The 23,508-nt window shown below is 66.7% G+C and overlaps 4 protein-coding genes across 12 annotated transcripts in view; 1 reads left to right on the forward strand and 3 right to left on the reverse strand.

Annotated features, from left to right (window-relative positions):
• The window catches only part of SPATS2 (spermatogenesis associated serine rich 2), a 33,267-nt gene extending 32,693 nt beyond the window's left edge, over positions 1-574 (reverse strand). Inside the window, exon 1 of one of the 8 annotated variants that reach the window (XM_040618605.1) lies at positions 37-574. The gene's annotated coding sequence lies outside the window, so the exon portion shown is untranslated. The remainder of the gene's footprint in view (positions 1-36) is intronic. The other 7 variants (XM_040618598.1, XM_040618596.1, XM_040618595.1 and 4 more) reach the window with 7 other exon arrangements.
• A 1,016-nt stretch (positions 575-1,590) lies between these two features.
• On the reverse strand, positions 1,591-4,617 carry DNAJC22 (DnaJ heat shock protein family (Hsp40) member C22). Of its 2 annotated transcripts, none has more exons than XM_040618786.1 (3): positions 4,560-4,617; positions 2,902-3,775; positions 1,591-1,827 (listed from the first exon to the last, which is right to left on the reverse strand). In XM_040618786.1, the coding sequence occupies exons 2-3, from the start codon at positions 3,682-3,684 to the stop codon at positions 1,648-1,650; spliced, it is 963 nt and encodes a 320-aa protein (XP_040474720.1). In that variant the 5' UTR covers positions 3,685-3,775; positions 4,560-4,617; the 3' UTR covers positions 1,591-1,647. The 2 variants fall into 2 exon arrangements, with proteins under 2 accessions (XP_040474720.1, XP_040474719.1); XM_040618785.1 differs by lacking the exon at positions 1,591-1,827 and adding an exon at positions 2,432-2,686.
• Positions 4,618-10,879: 6,262 nt separating this feature from the next.
• On the reverse strand, positions 10,880-12,094 carry LOC121080134 (glycine-rich cell wall structural protein 1-like). The gene has a single exon (XM_040577997.1). It carries the CDS (start codon positions 12,092-12,094, stop codon positions 10,880-10,882), a length of 1,215 nt encoding a protein of 404 aa, XP_040433931.1.
• A 5,326-nt stretch (positions 12,095-17,420) lies between these two features.
• On the forward strand, positions 17,421-21,785 carry C1QL4 (complement C1q like 4). Its single transcript, XM_040618884.1, has 2 exons — positions 17,421-18,088; positions 21,538-21,785. Exons 1-2 carry the CDS (start codon positions 17,564-17,566, stop codon positions 21,715-21,717), a joined length of 705 nt encoding a protein of 234 aa, XP_040474818.1. The 5' UTR covers positions 17,421-17,563; the 3' UTR covers positions 21,718-21,785.
• Positions 21,786-23,508: the final 1,723 nt, after the last annotated feature.

Below are 23,508 nucleotides of genomic sequence, written 5' to 3' on the forward strand. Positions count from 1 at the left end.
CTCGCTCCGGGCCGGCCCCGGGCTCCCCGCACTCACCGGCCACAGCGGCGGGGCCCGGCCGCCCCCCCCCTCACCTCAGGCCGCCGCGATGCACCGGGGAGGAGGTGGGGGCCGCGGCCCGGCAGGAGCCCTCAACCCGCGACAGCCAATGGGAGCTCAGCCACCGATCGTTGGCCAATGGCGACGCGAAGCCTCCGCACGGTGCCCGCCCTCCTGAGTGAGTTAGCCAATGACAAGCCGGGAAAGGCCAGGCTCAGCCCGCCCTTCTTCTCCGCCAGCCATTCAGATGCGACGCGGGGGCAGGGCTGAGCGCTCTTGGCCAATGAGGGGGCGGAGCGGCAGTCCTGGGCGCGCGGAGGGAGGTGTTCTGCCAGCCAATGGCGAAGCGGCCCAGCCGACGCCACGGCGAAGGCCCCGCCCGGTCCCGCCTCCAGCGTGCGAGAAGGGCGTGGCCAACTTCCGCCCAGAGCCAATCGAATCCGGCGATGCCAAGGCCCTCTCCTCCCCGCCCCTGCGATGGGCGGGGCGGGGCGGGGCGGCGGGTGCCGAACGTGGACGGAAACTGCCGAGAGCCACCGCCCTGCAGCGGAAACACCCGAACGCCTTCCGGGAATGGCCGAAGATGGGGGTCGGCAGGGGCTGAGCTCGGGGCTCCACCGGTTCGCGGCCCCGCTCCGCCCCCACCGCCCCCAGCCCCGGGCCGGTCCCGCCCCGCCTCGCCCCCAGGGGGTACTGGGGTCTGCACAGACCGCTGTGCAATAATTAGCACAAGGCCCCGTGTGATGGTTTGCACAAGTTCGAGTGCAACGGTTTGCACAAGGCTCCATGCAACAGTTTGCACAAGGCCCTATGTGATGGTTTGCATGAGCTCGTGTGCAATGGCTTGCACAAGCTGATGTGCAATGGTTTGCATGAGCTCACATGTGATGCTTTACACAAGTTTGTGTAAAATGGTTTGCACAAGGCCCCATGTGATGGTTTGCACAAGCTGATGTGCAATAGTTTGCACAAGGCCCTGTGTGATGCTTTGCATGAGCTCACATGCGATGCTTTACACAAGCTCCTGTGCAATGGTTTGCACAAGCTGATGTGCAATGGTTTGCACAAATTCCCTGCAACGGTGTGCACAAGCTGGTGTGCAACGGTGTGCACAAGCTCCGTGCAGTGGTGTGCACAAGCTGATGTGCAGTGGTGTGCACAAGCTCCCATGCAACGGTGTGCACAGGCTCCCGTGCAGTAGTGTGCACAAGTTCCCGTGCAACGGTGTGCACAGGCTCCCGTGCAGTAGTGTGCACAAGTTCCCGTGCAACGGTGTGCACAAGCTCCCATGCAACGGTGTGCACAGGCTCCCTGCAGCGGTGTGCACAAGCTCCCATGCAACAGTGTGCACAAGCTCCGTGCAGTGGTGTGCACAAGCTCCATGCAATGGTGTCCACAAGCTGATGTTCAAAGGTGTGCACAAGCTCCGTGCAACCGTGTGCATAAGCCCCCATCCATCACTCCACAGCCACCCCCGTGCCACGGCTGCACCCCCACCCCCGTGCACCCCCGGCCCCCGCCGTGCGTCGCACCGAGGAACGAAGTCGCAGCAAGAGCCAAACCTCGTGTTCACCATCGCCACCCGGGCTGGGGGTCCCCGGGGCGGTGTCACCCCCCCACCGCCCTCCGGGGTCCCATCAGCTCCTCGTAGGCTTCCTGCAGCTGGATGAAGCGCCGCTCCGCCTCCTCGCCCCGGTGCCGGTTGTGATCCGGGTGCCAAACCTTCACCAGCTCCCGGTAGCTCCGGTGCACGTCCTCGGCGGAGGAGCCCACCGGGAGACCCAGCACCTGGGGGCCAGAGAGATGCGCTGGGGTGGGACACTGCCAGGCCCCCCCCCCCCCCCCCAGGGCCATGCGTGGGGCTGCGTGTGCCTTCAGCCACTGCAGGGGACCCCAAAAAGAGGGGGTGCCCCACCCCCCTCGGACACTGCAGAGGACCCCAAAAAGAGGGGGTGCCCCCCGCCCCTCAGCCACTGCAGGAGACCCCAAAAAGAGGGGGTGCCCCACCCCCCTTGGACACTGCAGAGGACCCCAAAAAGAGGGGGTGCCCCCCGCCCCTCAGCCACTGCAGGAGACCCCAAAAAGAGGGGGTGCCCCCCGCCCCGGGCATGGCAGCACCCAAACCCAATGCCCCCCGCATCCCAGTGAAGCATCCCTCTGGTACCCCAGGGTACCCAGCACTGCATCCTGCACCTCGGAAGACCCCACACTGGGGTGGGACCCTGCCAGACGCCCCCCCCCCCAGGGCCAGGAGTGGGGCTGCGTGTGCCTTCAGCCACTGCAGGGGACCCCAAAAAGAGGGGGTGCCCCCCCCCGGGCATGGCAGCACCCAAACCCAATGCCCCCCCCCCGCCCCAGTGCAGCATCCCCCTGGTACCCCTGGGTACCCAGCGCTGCATCCTGGACCTCAGAGGAGCTCATGCTGGGGTGGGACCCTGCCAGACCCCCCCCCCGACAGGGCCATGCGTGGGGCTGCGTGTGCCTTCAGCCACTGCAGGGGACCCCAAAAAGAGGGGATGCCCCCCCCCGGGCATGGCAGCATCCAAACCCAATGCCCCCTCCCTCCCAGTGCAGCATCCCCCTGGTACCCCTGGGTACCCAGCACCGCATCCTGCACCTCAGAAGAGCCCACTGGGAGACCCAGCACCTGGGGGCCAGAGAGATGCGCTGGGGTGGGACCCTGCCAGACACCCCCCCCCCAGGGCCATGTGTGGGGCTGCGTGTGCCTTCAGCCACTGCAGGGGACCCCAAAAAGAAGCGATGCCCTCTCCGGGCATGGCAGCATCCAAACCCAATGCCCCCCCCTCCTCCCAGTGCAGCAACTCCCTGGTACCCCTGGGTACCCAGCACCGCATCCTGCACCTCATATGCCTGCTGCTGCCGCTGGCTCCAGCTGCTGGGTTCCAATCCTGCACCACGTTCCCGTGCCGGGGAGCCACCGGTGAAGCCCAGGATCTCTGCCAGGAGCCGGGTGGCACGGAGGGGCAGGAGCAGCAGCTCGATGGTGGCACGGGGCAGAGCCAGGATGGTGCCCAGCACCCCGGCGGTGATGCTGAGCCCACGGCAGGCGAGCGGGGCGGCGAAGGCCAGGCATGCCAAGCCTAGGTGGTAAAGCCGGGCGGCCAGCCGCGGCTGTGGCATCCCACCGGGCTTGTAACGCCGGTGCCGGTGGGCAACAAGGCTGGCGGCCAGGCTGGTGGGCAGCACCGCCAGCACCCGGCCTTGGAAGAGGAGGGAGGTGAGGAAGGCTGCGGCCAGGGTGCTGGGTGCCTCCGCCGTCTGGTCGCCCACCGAGGACACCAGCTGCACCCCCAGCCCCACGGCCAGGGGCTGTGCCAACAGTGCCGGTACCCAGGGCAGCCCCAGCGCCGCCGCCAGCCCAAAATACATCCCCACCACCACCTGCCCCACCAGGCGCAGGGGGCTGGGGGCTGGTCCCTGGGGACCCCTGGGGACCCCAGCCCTGTTGGCAGCGGCCACCCAGCCAGGAAGGTGCCAGAAATCCCAGAGCCACCCGCCGCCGAAGCCGCCCAGTGTCAGCATCCAGAGCAGCGCGTGGCTGTCCCGGCCCAGGTAGATGTGGTGCAGCCCCAGTGGCCCCCCCAGTGCCCACAGCCCGTAGGCCACCAGTAGCCGCTTGGCCATCTTCCCACCGGCTGTGGCAAATGGCTCGGCAGGGCTGCCCAGGGGGGTCACCGCCCCGGTGGGCACCAGCACAGCCCCAGCATCCAGCACCCTGCGGGATGGGCAGTGCAGTCAGGGACCCCAGGTCACGCTGTCCCGCACCGTGTCAGACCCCTCCAGTGACCTGGGTGCCCACCCTGGGGTCCTACGTGCCCACCCAGGGTCCCACGTGCCCACCCAGGGTCCCACATGTCCACTCAGGATCGGTATGTACCCACCCAGGGTCCTACATGCCCACCCGGGGTCCCACATGCCCACCCAGGGTCCCACATGCCCACCCAGGGCCACTGTGTGCCCATCTGGGGTCCCACGTGCCCACTCAGGACCAGTATGTGCCCACCCAGGATCCTACATGCCCACCCGGGGTCCCACGTGCCCACCCAGGGTCCCACGAGCCCACTCAGGACCGGTATGTGCCCACCCAGGGTCCTACATGCCCACCCGGGGTCCCACGTGCCCACCCAGGGTCCCACGAGCCCACTCAGGACCGGTATGTGCCCACCCAGGGTCCTACATGCCCACCCGGGGTCCCACATGCCCACCCAGGGCCACTGTGTGCCCACCCGGGGTCCCACGTGCCCACTCAGGACTGGTATGTGCCCACCCAGGGCCTCACATGCCCACCCAGGATGGGCGCATGCCCACCCATGGTTCCCTGAGCCCACCCAGCACCCTGTGAGCCCACCCAAAGTCCCCTGAGCCCACCCAACACACTATGAGCCCACCCATGGTCCCCCTAAGCCCACCCATGGTCCCCTGAGCCCACGTGGGGCCGGTTCAGCCCCGCAGCCCCCCCAGCCCCCATGCTGGTGGGGGTCCAGCCTGCCCTGACCCACCTCTCCCCACGGAGCTCCCAGCGGCACCGCTCCCCCTGCCAGACTTTGCCCCTGCACGTCACCGGGCAAAGGGCACAGCACCGGCATCACCACGCCGGCATCACGGCCGGCATCACGGCACCGGCATCACAACACCGGCATCACGGCACCGGCATCATGGCTGGCATCACGGCACTGGCATCACCGCGCTGGCATCATGGCACTGGCATCACCGTGCTGGCGTCACCACACTGGCATCACTGTGCTGGCATCATGGCACCAGCATCATTGTGCTGGCATCACCGCACTGGCATCGCTGCACTGGCATCACGGCACCATCATCACCACACTGGCATCATGGCACTGGCATCACCACACTGGCATCACCACACTGGCATCACCACGCTGGCATCACAGCACTGGCATCATGGCACGGGCTTCGTGGCACCAGCATCACCACGCTGGCATCACAGCACTGGCATCACCATGCTGGCATCACAGCACTGGCATCATGGCACCAGCTTCATGGCACTGGCATCACAGCACTGGCATCACGGCACCATCATCACCACACTGGCATCACGGCACCATCATCACCACACTGGCATCATGGCACTGGCATCACCACACTGGCATCACCACACTGGCATCACAGCACTGGCATCATGGCACGGGCTTCATGGCACCAGCATCACCACGCTGGCATCATGGCACCAGCATCACTGCACTGGCATCACCGCACTGGCATCACTGCGCTGGCATCACCATGCTGGCATCACAGCACCAGCATCATGGCACCAGCATCACCACACTGGCATCACAGCACTGGCATCATGGCACCGGCTTCATGGCACCAGCATCACCATGCTGGCATCACGGCACCGGCATCAGCATGCCGGCATCATGGCACTGGCATCACTGTGCTGGCATCACCGTGCTGGCATCACCACACTGGCATCATGGCACTGGCATCATGGCACCAGCATCACCACACTGGCATTACCACACTGGCATCACTGCGCTGGCACCACCACACTGGCATCACGGCACTGGCATCACGGCACCATCATCACCACACTGGCATCACGGCACTGGCATCATGGCACCAGCATCACCACACTGGCATCACTGCGCTGGCATCACTGCGCTGGCATCACCATGCTGGCATCATGGCACTGGCATCAGGGCACCATCATCACCACACTGGCATCATGGCACTGGCATCACTGCACTGGCATCCCCGCACTAGCATCACAGCACCATCATCACCACGCTGGCATCATGGCACTGGCGTCATGGCACGGGCTTCATGGCACCAGCATCACCACGCTGGCATCATGGCACTGGCATCACCGCACTGGCATCACTGCACTGGCATCACAGCACCATCATCACCACGCTGGCATCACGGCACTGGCGTCATGGCACGGTCTTCATGGCACCAGCATCACCACACTGGCATCACCGCACCAGCATCACTGCGCTGGCATCACGGCACTGGCAGCACCATGCTGGTGTCACCACACTGGCATCACCATCCCCGCGCTGGCATCACGGCACCACCACAGGCAGCTGGGGGGGGCAAACGGGGTGCCCCCCCACACACACACCCCCCACCCCCTCTCCTGGGGTGCAGGACCCCCAGCACACCACAGCGCCTGGTACTGCGGTACCCGCTGCCCGGTGGCTGTGACACCCCCCCCCCTCCCCGGTGCCAGGGCCCCCCCCCCCGGATTCTCCAGGGTCACTCAGGATTCTCAGGGCCCCCCCGGATTCTCGGGGCCCCCCCGGACTCCCCGCAGCCCCTGTTTGCTCAGCCGCCGCCGCCGTGTTTGCCAGGATTAACCGGCTGCGGCAGCAATTTGGCCTCATCCATTATTAACCAAACCGCAGCCCCCCCCCCGCCCCCCCCGGGGGGGCTCAACCCCCCTTAGCGAGGCCCGGGGGGGCTGCAACACACACCACCCCCCCCCAGCTCTACATCCCCCAGGTGGTGTGGCCGGACGAGTTTTGGGGGTGCATCGCCCCCTGCTCACTGCTGCCCTGGGGCTGGCTGGGGACCCCCCCTCTGCCCCCCCCTCCCCCCCCCCAGGGCTGCAGCGGGGCAAAGCTGAGGGGGGGGGGATTAAAAGGCTGGGATGGCTGGGTCCCTGGGGAGCCCCCCAGGATGCTGGTGCCCCCCCCCAGGCTGGCTGCCCATCAGGGCGGGCTGACAGCGCCCCCCCCCCCCCGCGCTGCCCACCCCGCCTGGCTGCCTCCCTGACAGCGGGTCCCTGGGGACCCCCCGCCCACGCTCCGCTGCCCCCAGCCCCGCCAGCCTCAGCATGCGGGGGGGGTGGGGGCACCCTGGCCTGGGTGGGTGCCAGACCCCTCCCTGAGCTGCCAGGACCCCGAGCTGCAGTGCTGTGCCCGCCCCCCCCCCCCCCATTCAATCGACCGGGGGGAGTGGGGGGGCTCGGGGGTCTCACATCCCCATCGATTTTTTTTAAGTATCTGGATTTTGAAATGTCAAATTTGCCTTCGGTGAGCGGGGCCGGGGGGGCGAGGGGGGGGGCTGGAGCCCCCCGGTTGCCTTGGAAACAGCAGGGCTGGGGGCTGCAGTAGAGCCCTGGGGGGGTCTCGGGGTACCCCAGCCCGAGTGGGGGGTGGGGGCTCCCCCAGCCCCCGCCGAGCCCCTGTTTGTAGGTGTAATTGGTGCCATTGATCAGCCCCGGCCAGCATCGATTTTCGGAGCCTTCGTGCGATTGAGGCATCTGTCACCGCTGGGGACACGCGGGGACCACGGCCCCACACGTGGGGGTCACAGCTGGGGACACGCGGGGATCACGGCCCCACACGTGGGGGTCACGGCTGGGGACATGCAGGGATCATGACCAGGGACACACGGGGATCACAGCTGGGGACACACGGGGATCATGACCAGGGACACACAGGGATCACGGCTGGGGACACACGGGGATCACGGCTGGGGACACATGGGGATCACAGCTGGGGACACACGGGGATCATGACCGGGGACACACAGGGATCATGGCTGGGGACACATGGGGATCATGACCGGGGACACACAGGGATCATGGCTGGGGACACATGGGGATCACGGCTGGGGACACACGGGGATCATGACCGGGGACACACGGGGATCACGGCTAGGGACACACGGGGATCACGGCTGGGGACACACGGGGATCATGACCGGGGACACACGGGGATCACGGCTGGGGACACATGGGGATCATGACCAGGGACACACAGGGATCATGGCTGGGGACACGTGGGGACAGCGGCCGGGGCCACCTCCTGCCTTCCCCTCCCTGCAGGCAGCTGAGCCGGAGGCTCCTTGGCCTTGAGCCAGCCCTGCCCGCCCCCACGCGTGTCCGTGCACAGCGCCGGGGGCACACACACGCCCCGTGCATGTATGTCCTGAGGCACATGTGTGCCCCAATGCACATATGTGTCCCCATGCACGTATGTGTCCCCATGCACATACATGTCCCAGTGCACATCCCCATGCACATGAGCCCCAACGCACACGCATGCCCCCATGCACACACGTCCCAACACACACATGCCCTGATACACACATGTCCCAACACACATGCATGCCCCAATATGCACACATGTCCCAATGGACACACATGCACCAATACACACATATGTCCCAACACATATGTATGCACCAATACACACATATTCCAACACACACACGTCCCAATACACACATGCACCAATACACATACATGTCCCAATGCACACACATGCCCCAATACACATACATGCCCCAAAACACATGCATGCCCCAATGCACATAAATGCCCTGATATACGCATATCCCAACACACACATGTCCCAACACACACATGTCCCAATAGACACACATGTCCCAACGCACATGCATGCCCCAATACACATGCATGTCCCAACACACACATACCCCAATACACACATGTCCCAACCCACACACATGTCCCAATACACACGCGTGTCCCAACACATGCAGGCCGCAATCCACATGCATATCCCAACTCATGTGCATGCCCAAATGCACACACATGCTCCAACACACATGCATGCCCCGATACATAAATCTGCCCCAATGTACACGCATGCCCTGATACATACATATCCCAATGCACATGCATGCCCCAATACACATGCATGACCCAACACACACGCACGCCCCAATACATACATCTGCCCCAATGCACACGCATGCCCTGATACATACATATCCCAATGCACATGCATGCCCCAATACACATGCATGTCTCAACACACATGCATGCCCCAATACATACATGTCCCAACACACGCATGCCCCAATACACACACGTGTCCCAATACACATGCGTGTCCCAACACACAGGCGTACCCCAATACACACGCCCCCGACCCCCCCCCCCCCCTTTTGCAGGAACACCGAGCCCACACGTGCAGGCGCGTTCCTGGCTGCCCAGCGCACACGCCTGCACACGCTTGGCCCCCGCTGCTCTCCCGCGTGTCACGCCGCCTTGTCACTTGGCGGGTAATTAATGCCACCGGCGGGGCCGGGGTCCCCTCGGACTTGTCCATCACTGCCAGCGCGGCCGCGCGCCCCGCGCCGCGATTAGCGGGTTGATATGTAATAGCTGGCGCTGCACATTAATACATTACACATGTCAGCGGCGCGGGCCGGCTAATTGTCTGATTTAAATGGCTGTTTGTCAGCGCCCGGCTCAGGTGGGCATGAGGCGAATCTGCAATGAGCCCCCCCCCCCCATATCCAGGCCCCCCCCTCCCCATCCCACCCAGCCCCCCCCCATCCAGCCCCCCCCCCATCACACCCAGCCCCCCCCATCCAGCCCCCCCCCATCACACCTAGCCCCCCTATATCCATAGCCCACACACACATCCAGCCCCCCCAACATCCAGCCCCCCCTTCATATCCAGCCCCCTCATCACATCCAGCCCCCCCCAAATCCACCCCCCATTCCAGCCCACCCATCACATCCAGCCCTCCCATCACATCCAGCCCCCCAACATCCAGCCTCCCCCAAAATCCACACTCCCATCCAGCCCCCCATCACATCCAGCCCCCCCCCATCACATCCACACACACACCCCCCCACATCCACCCCCCCCACATCACCTACAGCCCCCCCGCCCATCACATCCAGCATCACCAGGGTGGGGGGCAGCACAGCAAGGGGGAAGCCCCAGGACCTCGCAGTGGGGCTGGGGGGTGCTCAGGGGAGGTGGGGCGGGGGGTATAGGGGGGCAGGCGGGGGCGGGGGGGGAGTGGGACCCCCGTGGCCCGGCCACCCGCCTAATTGCTGCCCGGCCAGGATGGATTTCTCGGCCGACATCCTCTGCATCCCTAATAAATGCCGCCTGTCCAGGGAATTCATCCCGGTCGGCCGCAGCCATCCATCTCATCGTGACCAGCACGGGAGGGGGGGGGGTGGGTGGGGTGGGGGGGGGCACAGCCAGGAGGGGACCTAAATATCCCCCCCCCGGGAATCCCCCATTCCCAATGGATGCTCCCCCCGCCAGCAGGGTGATGGGCTGGTGGTCCCCCCCATGGCTGAGACCCTGCAGCTCATCCCAGCAGTGCCCCCACCCCCCCCCCCACCCCCCCCACCCCCGTTCAGTCCCAGTGCAGGATGCGGCCCGGTGTGGGGCAGCCCCACATGTGGCTGTGGTGCTGGGGGTCAGCGCTATCCCAGGGGGCACACAGGGGACTCAGGGTGCAGATGAGACCCCCACCCAGCACGATGTGGCTGCCCCTGGGTGGGACACGCCACCCCCAAACCCCCCACTCACCGTGTGCTGAGCCCCCACTGCCGAGGGGCAGCCAGCTCCGGACCCCCGACCTTTGCCTCCTCACCAATTAGCAGCACATGCTAACGAGCTGGAGGGGGGGGGCAGGGGGGTGAGGGCTGGGGGGCGCATCAGGGGCTGGCTGGGGCAGGACCCCATGGCAGGGGACACTCCGAGTACTGAACCAGTGGTGCTGGGTGCCGTGGGATCCACCCAGGGGTGACGCTCCCAGTACTGAACCAGTGGTGCTGGGTGCCGTGGGCTCCATCCAGGGGTGACGCTCCCAGTACTGGACCAGTGGTGCTGGGTGCCGTGGGATCCATCCAGGGGTGATGCTCCCAGTACTGAACCAGTGGTGCTGGGTGCCGTGGGCTCCATCCAGCAATGACCCAGCCACCACCAGCCCCACATCACTGGCACATCCCCCTCAGCACCTCCCCCCAGCACCCCGATGGGCACCTCAGCACCAGTTTGGCTGGCGGAGCATCACCCCCAGCGCGGCCTCGTGGCTCCCCCGGCAGCCACTGGTGGATCGTTGCCATTCAAGGACAATTTTTATCCAATTTTTTTATCCAATTTGGGCCGGGCCGGCAGCCCGGCTTTATTGCAAACATGCCCTGGATGGAGCGCAGCGCCCGGCCGCATCCAGCCCATCTATATTCATTTGCACAAGGTTCCCTCCTGGCCCGCGTGACCCGCACTGACACGGCAATCCGTCTGCCATCCCGCACCCCGATCCCTCTGCCATCCCGCACCCCGATCCCTCTGCCATCCCGCACCCCGATCCCTCTGCCATCCTGCACCCCGATCCCTCTGCCACCCCGCACCCCGATCCCTCTGCCATCCCGCACCCCGATCCTTCTGCCATCCCTCACCCCGATCCCTCTGCCATCCCGCACCCCGATCCCTCTGCCATCCTGCACCCTGATCCACCCGCCATCCTGCACCCCGATCCCTCTGCCATCCCGCACCCCGATCCCTCTGCCATCCTGCACCCCGATCCCTCTGCCATCCTGCACCCGAATCCCTCTGCCATCCCGCACCCCGATCCCTCTGCCATCCCGCACCCCGATCCCTCTGCCATCCTGCACCCGAATCCCTCTGCCATCCCGCACCCCGATCTCTCTGCCATCCCGCACCCCGATCTCTCTGCCATCCTGCACCCCGATCCCCCCACCATCCTGCACCCTGATCCCTCTGCCATCCTGCACCCCGATCCCTCTGCCATCCTGCACCCCGATCCCTCTGCCATCCTGCACCCCGATCCACCCGCCATCCTGCACCCCGATCCCTCTGCCATCCCGCACCCCGATCCCTCTGCCATCCTGCACCCTGATCCCTCTGCCATCCCGCACCCCGATCCCTCTGCCATCCCGCACCCCGATCCACCCGCCATCCCGCACCCCGATCCCTCTGCCATCCCGCACCCCGATCCCTCTGCCATCCCGCACCCCGATCCCTCTGCCATCCTGCACCCCGATCCCTCTGCCATCCCGCACCCCGATCCCTCTGCCATCCCGCACCCTGATCCCTCTGCCATCCCGCACCCCGATCCCTCTGCCATCCCGCACCCCGATCCACCCGCCATCCCGCACCCCGATCCCTCTGCCATCCCGCACCCCGATCCCTCTGCCATCCTGCACCCCGATCCACCCGCCATCCTGCACCCCGATCCCTCTGCCATCCCGCACCCCGATCCCTCTGCCACCCCGCACCCCGATCCCTCTGCCATCCCAGCACCCCGATCCCTCTGCCATCCCGCACCCCGATCCCTCTGCCACCCCGCACCCCGATCCCTCTGCCATCCCAGCACCCCGATCCACCCGCCATCCCGGCACGAGAAACGGTGACGGCCCCCGGCCCCCTCGGGCAGCGGGGGCCGCGGTGGCACGTGCCACACGCTGGCACCGGGAGCTGAGCACGGCAGGCAGCACCGGAGCGCTGGTTCTGAGCTGGTGCTGGATGTGACCCCCGGGGGGGCTGTTCGCTGCCACATGAGCTGGTGGGTCCTCAGGGGCGGTGGAGGCAGATGGTGAACGTGGAGCCGCCGGACACCGAAGCCCCCCTCCTCGTGCCGGCAGTGCCGCTGCGGGGGGGGACGCGGGGACGTGGCGTGATGCATTTATTCATGCGCTGCGCCCCAGCACCGCGTCGCCGCCACCGCTCACACCGGGCTTAGCCCCCGGCTCCGCGGTCAGGGACACGTCTGTCCCCATGTCCCCACTGGGGTGACCCGCAGCATCACCTCGGGTCCTGCGTGGGGACAGCGAGAGCAGCCGGTGGGGGGGAAACTGAGGCACGGCCGGACTGTGGACATCGCTGCCGTGGCTGCTGGCACCAGTGGGGGGGCTCAGCTCCAGCACTGGGCTCACCGCCCCCACGAATGGTGCTGAGCCCCCCTAAACCCAGCCCCCTCCCCACCCCCAGCAGCTGGGCACCGGAGCCAGGCCCAGCCTGGGCACCGAGGGCAGGATGCATCCCTGCCCCCCCCCCCCCCCATCCCCCCATTCCGGTATTTTTACCCCAACCAGGACCCCCGGTGTCCCCTCGTGTCCCCACGGCCACAGCCTGGCCACCCGCTCCCCACCACACACACATCCCCCGCCTCGTGCTCGCTAATTAGCACTCGGGCTTCCCCTCCCAGCCTGGCTAATTAATTCACTGTTGCTGCTCATTAAGATCAGCCAGCGGAGTCAGGTGGTGGCGGTGGGACTCTGGCATCCCTGTCCCTGGGGGGTGACACGGTGGCATGGATGGCACCGGGATTGGTCCGTATTCCCAGGATTGATCCCTATTGCCAGGATTGGTCCCTATTCCTGGGATTGCTCCCCATTCCTGGGATTTCTCCCCATTCCCAGGATTGATCCCCATTCCCGGGATTGATCCCCATTCCTGGGACTGATCCCCATCCCTGGGATTGATCCCTATTCCCAGGATTGATCCCCATTCCCGGGATTGATCCCCATCCCCGGGATTGATCCCCATTCCCAGGATTGATCCCCGTTCCCGGGATTGATCCCCATCCCTGGGATTGATCCCCATTTCCAGGATTGATCCCCATTCCCAGGATTGATACCCATCCCTGGGATTGATCCCCATTCCCAGGATTGATCCCCATTCCCAGGATTGATCCCCATCCCTGGGATTGATCCCCATTCCCGGGATTGATCCCCGTTCCCGGGATTGATCCCCATCCTTGGGATTGATCCCCATTCCCGGGATTGATCCCCATTCCCAGGATTGATCCCCATTCCCGGGATTGATCCCCATTCCTGGGATTGATCCCCATCCCTGGGATTGATCCCTATTCCCAGGATTGATCCCCATCCCTGGGATTGATCCCTATTCCCAGGATTGATCCCCATTCCCAGGATTGATCCCCGTTCCCGGGATTGATCCCCATCCCTGGGACTGATCCCTATTCCCAGGATTGATCCCCATTCCCGGGTGATGCTCCCGCCGCCGCAATGTGTTGCACAAACACCGCCGGGTTTTTTCAGGATCGCATCGATCCTGCGGCGTCGAGGGCCCATAAATCCATCCCGATCCCACTGATGGATCGCCGGGCGAGCTGGCCGGGCCTGCAAATCCCAAACCTGGCGGGATCAATGACACACACGGGCGCTCCGGCGGGAGCACCCCCCCCCCCCCCGCCTGCCACGCAATGCACACACGTGCACGGCGCACATCCGTGTGCTGAGCGTGCACAGACACGCACACAGCATGCACCTGCGTGCCCTGAGCGTGCACGCACACAGCATGCACATGTATGCACACAGCATGCACATGTATGCACACAGCATGCACACATATGCAGACACGCACACAGCATGCACACATATGCAGACACGCACACAGCACGCACACACATGCACGCAGTGTGCACACGTATGCAGATACGCACACTGCATGCACACACACGCACACAGCATGTACAAATGCCCTGAGCATGCACACAGCATGCACATAGCATGCACATATGCAGACAAGCACACTACATGCACACTGCATGCACAGAGCATGCACACATGCCGACACGCACACACAACACACGCAGACAGTGTGCACACAGCATGCACACATATGCAGACATGCACACAGCATGCACACACATGCACACAGCATGCACACATATGCAGACATGCACACAGCATTCACACACACGTGCACACACGCGCTGCATGCACACATATGCAGGCATGCGCACAGCATGCACACACATGCACACACATGCACATGCATGCCCTGAGCACGCACACACACATGCCCATGCCGCCCCCCCCTCCACCCCTCCCCCCCATGCACACACAAACACACAGCCAACTGCTGACACCGCAAGGACACGCGTGTACCCCTGCATGCAGACATGCGTGTGCAAAGCCCCCCATGAGCCCACCCCACTCTGGTGGCTCCGTGTAGGGGGGTCCCCTCACCCCCCCACCCCCCCCCAGAGGGACCCGTGTTGTCACCGGGCCCAGCGGAGCAGCTGGGGGGGGGGGGGGCAGGGTCCCAGTTTTTCCTCTTTTCCGTGATATTTGGGGAATTGGGGGGATGGGGGTGGGGGGGGGGGGGGTGGGGGCAAGATTTCATTTTGCAGAGCGGAGCCGATTCCAGCAGGATTGGAAAAGAGCAGCCGTAAATCAGCGCCCACAGCACCGGCTCCGCCGCGGCGCTGGGAGCCACCAGGGCCAGATCCGGAACCTTCCGGCAGCCCCAGCCGCGTGGGCGCCTCGATGGCGGCAGGGGGACACCAACCGCCCAACCCCCCACCCCCCCTCTGTCCCCATCCCCAGGGTGGGAAGGGACGGTGCGCCCCGGCATAGCGCCCCCCCCCCCCCCCCAGCAGCACCCCCATGTTGGGGGTGAGCCTTGGGGAGGGGTCCCCAAAAATGGGCCAGTGGCCACCAGCCTGGCTGGCCCCCCCAGGGGGCTGCGGGGGAGGGGGGGGACTGTGCCCCCCTGGCACACGCAGCAGTCGTGTTGCACGCTCAAATGCCCCAGCTCATGTGTGAGCCCCCCCCCCCAGCCCCCCCCCCCTCCCCTTGCACGCCCTCACCCTCTCTCACACCCACAGAGCTGTGCGTGTGCACGGGCACCTTCCCCCTTGCACACTTACGCCCCCCCATGCACCCCCCTTGCACACTCACATTCTCAGTGCCCCCTCCCCATTGCACACTCAAGCACAACCTTGCACGCTCATATTCCCAGTGCCCACCATGTTGCACATTCACACCCCCCCTTGCACACTCACGCTCCCCTTGCACACTCACATTCCTGGTGCCCCCCCACAACTGGACAGTCACATCCCAGTGCCCCCCCTGCACACACACCCCTTGCACACTCATATTCCCAGTGCCCAGCCCCTTGCACACTCACATTCCCAGTGCCCGCCCCCCTGCACACTGATGCTCCCACACTCCCCTTGCACACTCACATTCCCGGTGCCCCCCTCACAACTGCACACTCACATTCCTGGTGCCGCCACCCCTTGCACACTCACACTCCCCTTGCACACTCACATTCCTGGTGCCACCCCACAACTGGACAGTCACATCCCAGTGCCCCCCCTGCACACACACCCCTTGCACACTCACATTCCCAGTGCCCGCCCCCCTGCACACTGATGCTCCCACACTCCCCTTGCACGCTCACACTCTCCTTGCGCACTCACATTCCCAGTGCCCCCACCCCTTGCACACTCAAGCTCCCACACTCCCCTTGCACACTCACATTCCCGGTGCCCCCCTCACAACTGCACACTCACATTCCCGGTGCCGCCACCCCTTGCACACTCACACTCCCCTTGCACACTCACATCCCTGCGCCCCTCCTTGCACTCTCCCCCCCTGTTGCACACTCACATTCCGGTGCCCCCCCCCCTTGCACACTCCCCCACCCCTTGCACACTCCCATGGCGGTGCCCCCCCCGCCCCCCGTCCCTCCCCCCAGCCCCCTCCCCGCCCCCGCCGTGCCCGGTGCCGTCGAGCGGGGCGGGCGGAGCGGGGCTGCGGGCGCGGCGCGGTGCGGGCGGCGGCCCCGGCACGTGGCTCCCGGCGCCGCGGGCGGCGGCAGGTACCGGCGGGCACCGGCGGGGGGGCGGGGGGGTCTCCCCGCAGGCCCGGGGCCGCGCGTCCCCCGGGACCCCCAGAGGGGCGCGGCGGGGGGGGGGGGGGGGCGGGAGGCTCCGGAGAACCGCTCCCGGCGCCGCTGCACGGCCCCGGCCCCCGCCGGTGCGCACCGGGGAGAGCGGTCCCGGGGGAGGGGGTCCCGCTCCCGGGGGTCCCGCTCCTGGGCAACTTGGCGAGAAGTTGCCCCGCGCGTCGCAGCGGCTCCATCCCGGCTCCGGTCCCGGCTCCATCCCCGCTGTATCCCGGCTCCATCCCGACTCCGGTCCCGGCTGTATCCCGGCTCCGGTTACATCACCAGCTCCAACACCGGCTCCGGTCCTGGTTACATCAGCGGCTCCGGTCACGACTCCGTCCCCGGCTCCGGTCCTGGCTGCGGCGGGGACTCCGGTCTCGACTCCGTCCCCGGCTCCGGTCTCAGCCCCTTCCCCGGCTCCGCTCCCGGTTCCGTCAGCGGCTCCGCTCTCGTCCCCTTCGGCAGCGCAAGTCCCGGCTACATCCGCAGCTCCGCTCCCGGCTCCGGCCCCGCTCCCGGTCCCGGTCCCAGCCCTGCTGCTGTGACCGTCCCTGTCCCCATCCCCATCCCATCCCCATCCCATCCCCATCCCCATCCCATCCCCATCCTCATCCTTATCCTCATCCCTGTCCCCATCCTCATCCCTATCCCTGTCCTCATCCTCATCCCCGTTCTTATTCGCATCCCTGTCCCCATCCCTGTCCACATCCCCGTCCCCATCTTCATCCTCCTCCCCGTTCTTATCCCCATCCCCTTCCTCATCTTTATCCGCATCCCTGTCCCCATCCCCGCTGTCGTCCCCATCCCTGCTGCTCTTCCTGCTCCCAGCCCCGCTGCCGGCTCCATCCTCATCCTCATCCCCAGCCCCATCCTCATCCCCAGCCCCGCTCCCAGCTCCATCCCCATCCTCATCCTCATCCCCAGCCCCGCTCCCCACCCAGGCGTGAGGCTCAGCGGGCGGCTGGGTGCCGTCCGCTCCCCCCGGCTCCACCATCGCACCCAAGGGTGAGGAGGACCTGCTGGCGCTGGCCGCCTCCCGGCTGAGCCGCAGGAAGCGGGTGGCCGGGGTGGCCATCGGCGTGGCCATGGTGCTGGTGCTGCTGGTGGCCATCCCGCTGCTGGTCCACAGCTCCAAGGCGGCCGCTCACTACGAGATGCTGGGCAGCTGCCGCATGGTCTGCGACCCCTACCCCGGCCCTGAGCTGCCCCCCGCCGCCTCCCCGCCACCCTTCCTCCCCGGAGCCAAGGGCGAACCGGGGCGGAAGGGCCGTGCTGGGGTACGGGGTCCCCCTGGACCACCAGGACCGCGGGGGCCACCGGGTGAGCCGGGGCGGCCGGGACCACCGGGGCCACCGGGGCCGGGGCCCGGAGGGTACATCCCCTCCTTCTACAGCCCCAAGATCGCTTTCTACGCGGGGCTACGGAAGCCCCACGAGGGCTACGAGGTGCTGCGCTTCGACGACGTGGTCACCAACGTGGGCAACTACTACGAGCCCTCGAGTGGCAAGTTCACCTGCCCCCTGCCCGGCATCTACTTCTTCACCTACCACGTCCTCATGCGCGGCGGCGACGGCACCAGCATGTGGGCCGACCTCATGAAGAACGGGCAGGTACGGGCTGGACCCGCCACGGCGGCCGGCACCCCTGCCAGGGCTCCCCCCGCACCCCGCGGTGCTCCCCGGTCCCGCTCGCACCCCCCGCCGCTCCCTCGCTCTCTTCTAGCTCCTCCAGCCCCACTGCCTCTGCATCCCAGTTCCCCATCCCAGTTCCCCATCCCAGTTCTCCCTGCCTGCTTCTGCATCCCAGTCCCACATCCCAGTTCCCCCTGCTTGCTCCATCATCCCAGTTCTCCCTGCCTGCTCCTGCCATCCCAGTTCTCCATCCCAGTTCCCCCTGCCTGGTCCCTCCGTCCCAGTTCCCCATCCCAGTTCCCCATCCCAGTTCCCCATCCCAGTTCTCCCTGCCTGCTTCTGCCTCCCAGTTCTCCATCCCAGTTCCCCCTGCCTGCTCCACCATCCCAGTTCCCCCCACCTGCCCGCTCCATCCCAGTTTCCACTGCCTGCTCCCGCCATCCCAGTTCCCCATCCCAGTTCCCCCTGCCTGGTCCCTCCATCCCAGTTCCTCATCCCAGTTCTCCCTGCCTGCTCCACCATCCCAGTTTCCCCTGCCTGCTCCCACCATCCCAGTTCTCCATCCCAGTTCCCCCTGCCTGGTCCCTCCATCCCAGTTCCCCATCCCAGTTCTCCCTGCCTGCTTCTGCCTCCCAGTTCTCCATCCCAGTTCCCCCTGCCTGCTCCACCATCCCAGTTCCCCCTACCTGCTCGCTCCATCCCAGTTTCCACTGCCTGCTCCCGCCATCCCAGTTCCCCATCCCAGTTCCCCCTGCCTGGTCCCTCCATCCCAGTTCCTCATCCCAGTTCTCCCTGCCTGCTCCACCATCCCAGTTTCCCCTGCCTGCTCCTGCCATCCCAGTTCTCCATCCCAGTTCCCCCTGCCTGGTCCCTCCATCCCAGTTCCCCATCCCAGTTCTCCCTGCCTGTTTCTGCCTCCCAGTTCTCCATCCCAGTTCCCCCTGCCTGCTCCACCATCCCAGTTCCCCCCACCTGCTCGCTCCATCCCAGTTTCCACTGCCTGCTCCCGCCATCCCAGTTCCCCATCCCAGTTCCCCCTGCCTGGTCCCTCCATCCCAGTTCCTCATCCCAGTTCCCCCTGCCTGCTCCCGCCATCCCAGTTCTCCATCCCAGTTCCCCCTGCCTGGTCCCTCCATCCCAGTTCCCCACCCCAGTTCTCCCTGCCTGGTCCCGCCATCCCAGTTCTCCATCCCAGTTCCCCACCCCAGTTCTCCCTGCCTGCTCCACCATCCCAGTTTCCCCTGCCTGCTCCCTCCATCCCAGTTCTCCATCCCAGTTCCCCCTGCCTGGTCCCTCCATCCCAGTTCCCCATCCCAGTTCCCCCTGCCTGCTCCCCCCATCCCATTTTCCTCATCCCAGTTCCCCATCCCACTTCCCCTATCTTGCTTTTCCCACCTTATTTCCTGCCATCCCAGTTTTCCCATCCTGGTTTCCCTTTAATCCCAGTTCTTCTATTCTGGTTCCCCCCCCCCCCCCTTCTTGATCCCCCACCCTGGCTCCACCCATCCCAATCCCCCATCCTCGGTTCCCCCCGCCCAGTCCCCCCCACCCCAATTCCCATCTTCCCCATCCCTCTTCCCCCCATCCCGTCCCTCCTCTGGGATCACGGGGGGGGGGGGGGGGGGGGGCGTGTCACTGGGGGTGCCACCATGCACGTGCCCCCACCTCCTGCCATCACCTCAGCCTTGGGGACACGCAACCCCCATCCCTGGGGGTCCTGCCACATGGAGGGGGGGGGACACACACGATCCCCAGGGAATGCTGGGCTCGGAGCTGGCGGGGAGTGGGGTCTGTTGGGGCTGGCTGGGACCCCCCGGGACAGCCACCAGCACTGGGGGGGGATGGGCTGGGACCCCCCAGGACAGGCACCAGCAAGGGAGGGGACAAGCTGTGCCCCCCCCGGACAACCACCAGCACTGGGGGGGGACAGGTTGTGCCCCCCCCCCTTCCCCAGGACAGCCACCAGCACTGGGGGGGATGGGCTGGGACCCCCGGGACAGCCACCAGCACTGGGGGGGATGGGCTGTGCCCCCCCAGGACGGCCACCAGCACTGGGGGGGGATGGGCTGGGACCCCTCAGGACAGCCACCAGCGCTGGGGGGGGACAAGCTGTGCCCCCCTGGACAGCCACCAGCACTGGGGGGGATGGGCTGTGCCCCCCCCCCCCCCCCCGGGACAGCCACCAGCACTGGGGGGGATGGGCTGGGACCCCCCCAGGACAGGCACCAGCAAGGGAGGGGACAAGCTGTGCCCCCCCCCGGACAGCCACCAGCACTGGGGGGGATGGGCTGGGACCCCCGGGACAGCCACCAGCACTGGGGGGGGATGGGCTGGGACCCCCCCAGGACAGCCACCAGCACTGGGGGGGATGGGCTGTGCCCCCCCCAGGACGGCCACCAGCACTGGGGGGGGTTGGGCTGGGACCCCCCAGGACAGCCACCAGCACTGGGGTGGGACAAGCTGTGCCCCCCCCGGACAGCCACCAGCACTGGGGGGGATGGGCTGTGCCCCCCCCCCCCCCCGGGACAGCCACCAGCACTGGGGGGGACAAGCTGTGCCCCCTCGGGACAGGCACCAGCACTGGGGGACACAGGCTGTGCCCCCCCCCCAGACAGCCACCAGCACTGGGGGGGACAGGTTGTGGGCCCCCCCCTCCCCAGGATGGCCACCAGCACTGGGGGGCATGGGCTGTGCCCCCACACACACTGGGACAGCCACCAGCACTAGGGGGGGACAAGTTGTGCCCCCCCCCCCCCCTCCCCAGGAATGCTACCAGCACTGGGGGGGACAAGCTGTGTGCCCCCCCCCCGACAGCCCCCCCCCGGCTGGTCCCTTTGTTCGTGGCTGGCGGCTCCCGCACCGGCCTCGCCCCGGCCGTTTCCCATTTATAACGGGAGAAACAAGGATCGATCCAGGTGGTCGATGCCGCTGCCCCCCCCGGGGGACCCCCAAACCCGGGGGGGGGGGGTTGGGGCAGCACAGGAATGTGGGGAAGGGGCTCCCGGGCACCCCAGCTCCGGGCACCTATGGGTGGCACTGACAGTAAGACCCCGCTCTATGGGTGTGAGGGGGGGTGGTCCCATTCCGAGGGACCCCAGGGTGCGGAGTGGGGGCGGGGGGGGGCAGCCCTGTCCCCTCTTGTCCCCGCTGCTGGCTGGCAACTCGGGGAGCCTTGGCTGGCGGGGGGGGGGGGGGGCGGGGGGCGTCTCCTTCACCCAGTTCTGCCGCAGACGGGCAGCGTGACCTTGAGCGCTGGTGGACAGAGGGGCTGAGCGGGTTGGGGGGTGGTGCTGAGCAGCTCAGCACCCCCAATCCCACCCCCTAGGCTCCCCCCTCTGGGGCTGGTGTGCTGGGGATCGGTGTGTGTGCATGGGGGAGGGGGTGTCTCTGATAGCTTTGCCCCCCCCACCCCCCCACCCCCCCCCCAGGTGCGGGCCAGCGCCATCGCGCAGGATGCGGACCAGAACTACGACTACGCCAGCAACAGCGTCATCCTGCACCTGGACGTGGGCGACGAGGTTTTCGTCAAACTGGACGGCGGCAAAGTCCACGGTGGCAACACCAACAAGTACAGCACCTTCTCCGGCTTCATCATCTACCCCGACTGACCCCCCCCCCCCCCCCAGCACGGGGACAGCCCTGCAGGGACAGAGCGGGGGTGGTGGGGGGGGTGTGTCTCCCCAACTTCCCCCCAATGCCACCAGCATCCCCATCGACAGCGCTGGGTGCGCCAGGATGCCCACGTCCACCCATTGCCCCCCACCCATCCAAACAGCTCTGTCAGTGCGTGTGTGTGCGCCCCTCCCCGCCCCCCGCATGCCAGGACAACCCCCCCCCCCCAAAGGGTGTCGGGGTGTCCCATTGGTGTCCCCATCCCTGGGGCACCCCCTGTCCCCCTGTCATTACCCTCCCCCCCCAATAAAACACTCTGGGTTTGGATGTGCAGCTGCTGCCTTTGCCTCCCCATAGTGGGGGGGGGGGGGGGGGAACCACACACAGGGGACTCCCTCCCCCCACCCACCCCGCGAGGGTGCTGTGCCACCATCACTCCGTGGTGCTGGCCCCCCCAATGGTGACAAGCCCCAGGCCACTGTTAGGGACCCTCCTTGTCACCTTCCCCCTGTGCTGGCTGCCACCAGGGACAGTGATGGAGCCCCCCCCACCCCCCTTAGGTGACCCCCACCTGCCCCGGGGGTCTCTGGGGGTCCCTGGGGTGGGAGCGGAGCCGCAGGACGCCGGGGACCCCCAACCCGTGGGCCGGTGCTGCCATCGTGTGGCCACCAGCTGGAACGACACGGCTGCCACCACGGCGGGGGGGGGGGGGGGGGGGGGGCTGGCAGCCTGGGGACCCCCGGGAAGGGCTGGTAGGTGTGGGGGCTCACCCCCCCCCCTCCCCCAGGCCCCCCTGCACCTCGGAGACCCTACAACAAGGTGTAGCATGAACTGGTTTATTATAGTGTCTGTGGGTCCATCTCAATCCTGGTCCCCGGTGGGTTGGGGTCCGGGGCGCGGGGGGGGAGCTGGGGGGTGTGAGGGGGGGCTGAAGGTGGTCGGGGGCTCCAAACCAAGAGCAGGATGAGTGAGGCACCAACCAGCTCCCGCCACAGGCACCCCACTCCCAACCCTACCAGGACCCCCCAGCTGGGGGGGGGGTCCCTCCTCCCTGCACTGCCCCCCCACCTCCCCAGGGTGCCCCCTCCCCCATCTCGGCATCCCCCATGGTGTCCCCAAGTTCCCAAGAAACACCCTTGTCCCCAAATCAACCCCAGCCCCATTCCAGGGTCCCTTCCAGACCCCCAGAATCCCCCCCCCCCAATCCTGAGGGCCCCCCCAGCCCTAAGACACCCCCACACCCACACCCCAGTACAGCAGGTGCCTGGGGAGACCCTGGGAAGAGCCCGCGGGGGTCCCACTGGCCCTCAGCCCCCCCAAAGTCTTCCAACACGCTCTCCTCCTGGAGGATGTCCCCACAGCCAAGGCAGGTGGGGCCCCCTCCTCTTCCCAGGGACAACCCCCCCCCATCCTATCCAGGCAGGTGTGTCCCCTCCCCCCCCCCCCCCCAGTTTCAACTCCAGGGAGCCCCCCATCTCCTCAGAGACCCCCAAATGTCCTCCCTCTCCGCCTCCCAGGGTCACTCCATGCTCCCAGGATCACCCTCATCTAGATGCCCCCCAGCCCAGGGCCACCCCCCCACCCCCCCCAGCATTACCAGAGCCTGGGGAGACACTGGAAGAGCTGGTGCCACCTTCACTGTCACCGCAGTGTCCCACGGGTCCTGTGTGCCCCCCCCCCCCCCCCAAAGAGCTGCACCACAATCCTGCCTGCAGAAGCCCCCCGCAGGCAAGAGCCCCCCCACTCCCCTGAGCCCCTGGGGGAGGGGGACAGGGGGCCCAGAAGGT

Source organism: Falco naumanni, chromosome 20, assembly GCF_017639655.2.
Source record: "Falco naumanni isolate bFalNau1 chromosome 20, bFalNau1.pat, whole genome shotgun sequence".
Lineage (NCBI taxonomy): Eukaryota > Metazoa > Chordata > Aves > Falconiformes > Falconidae > Falco > Falco naumanni.

What these genes read in the sequence shown, in the direction of transcription:
- DNAJC22 (XM_040618785.1), bottom strand. Translation starts at nt 3,684, where the DNA reads ATGGCCAAGCGGCTACTGGTGGCCTACGGGCTGTGGGCACTGGGGGGG. An exon ending in GGCAGCAGCAGGCATATGAG is followed by an intron (nt 2,687 to 2,901) that starts GTGCAGGATGCG and finishes TCTGGCCCCCAG; the next exon opens with GTGCTGGGTCTCCCAGTGGG.
- C1QL4 (XM_040618884.1), top strand. Translation starts at nt 17,564, where the DNA reads ATGGTGCTGGTGCTGCTGGTGGCCATCCCGCTGCTGGTCCACAGCTCC. An exon ending in ACCTCATGAAGAACGGGCAG is followed by an intron (nt 18,089 to 21,537) that starts GTACGGGCTGGA and finishes CCCCCCCCCCAG; the next exon opens with GTGCGGGCCAGCGCCATCGC.
- LOC121080134 (XM_040577997.1), bottom strand. Translation starts at nt 12,094, where the DNA reads ATGGCAGAGGGATCGGGGTGCTGGGATGGCAGAGGGATCGGGGTGCGG.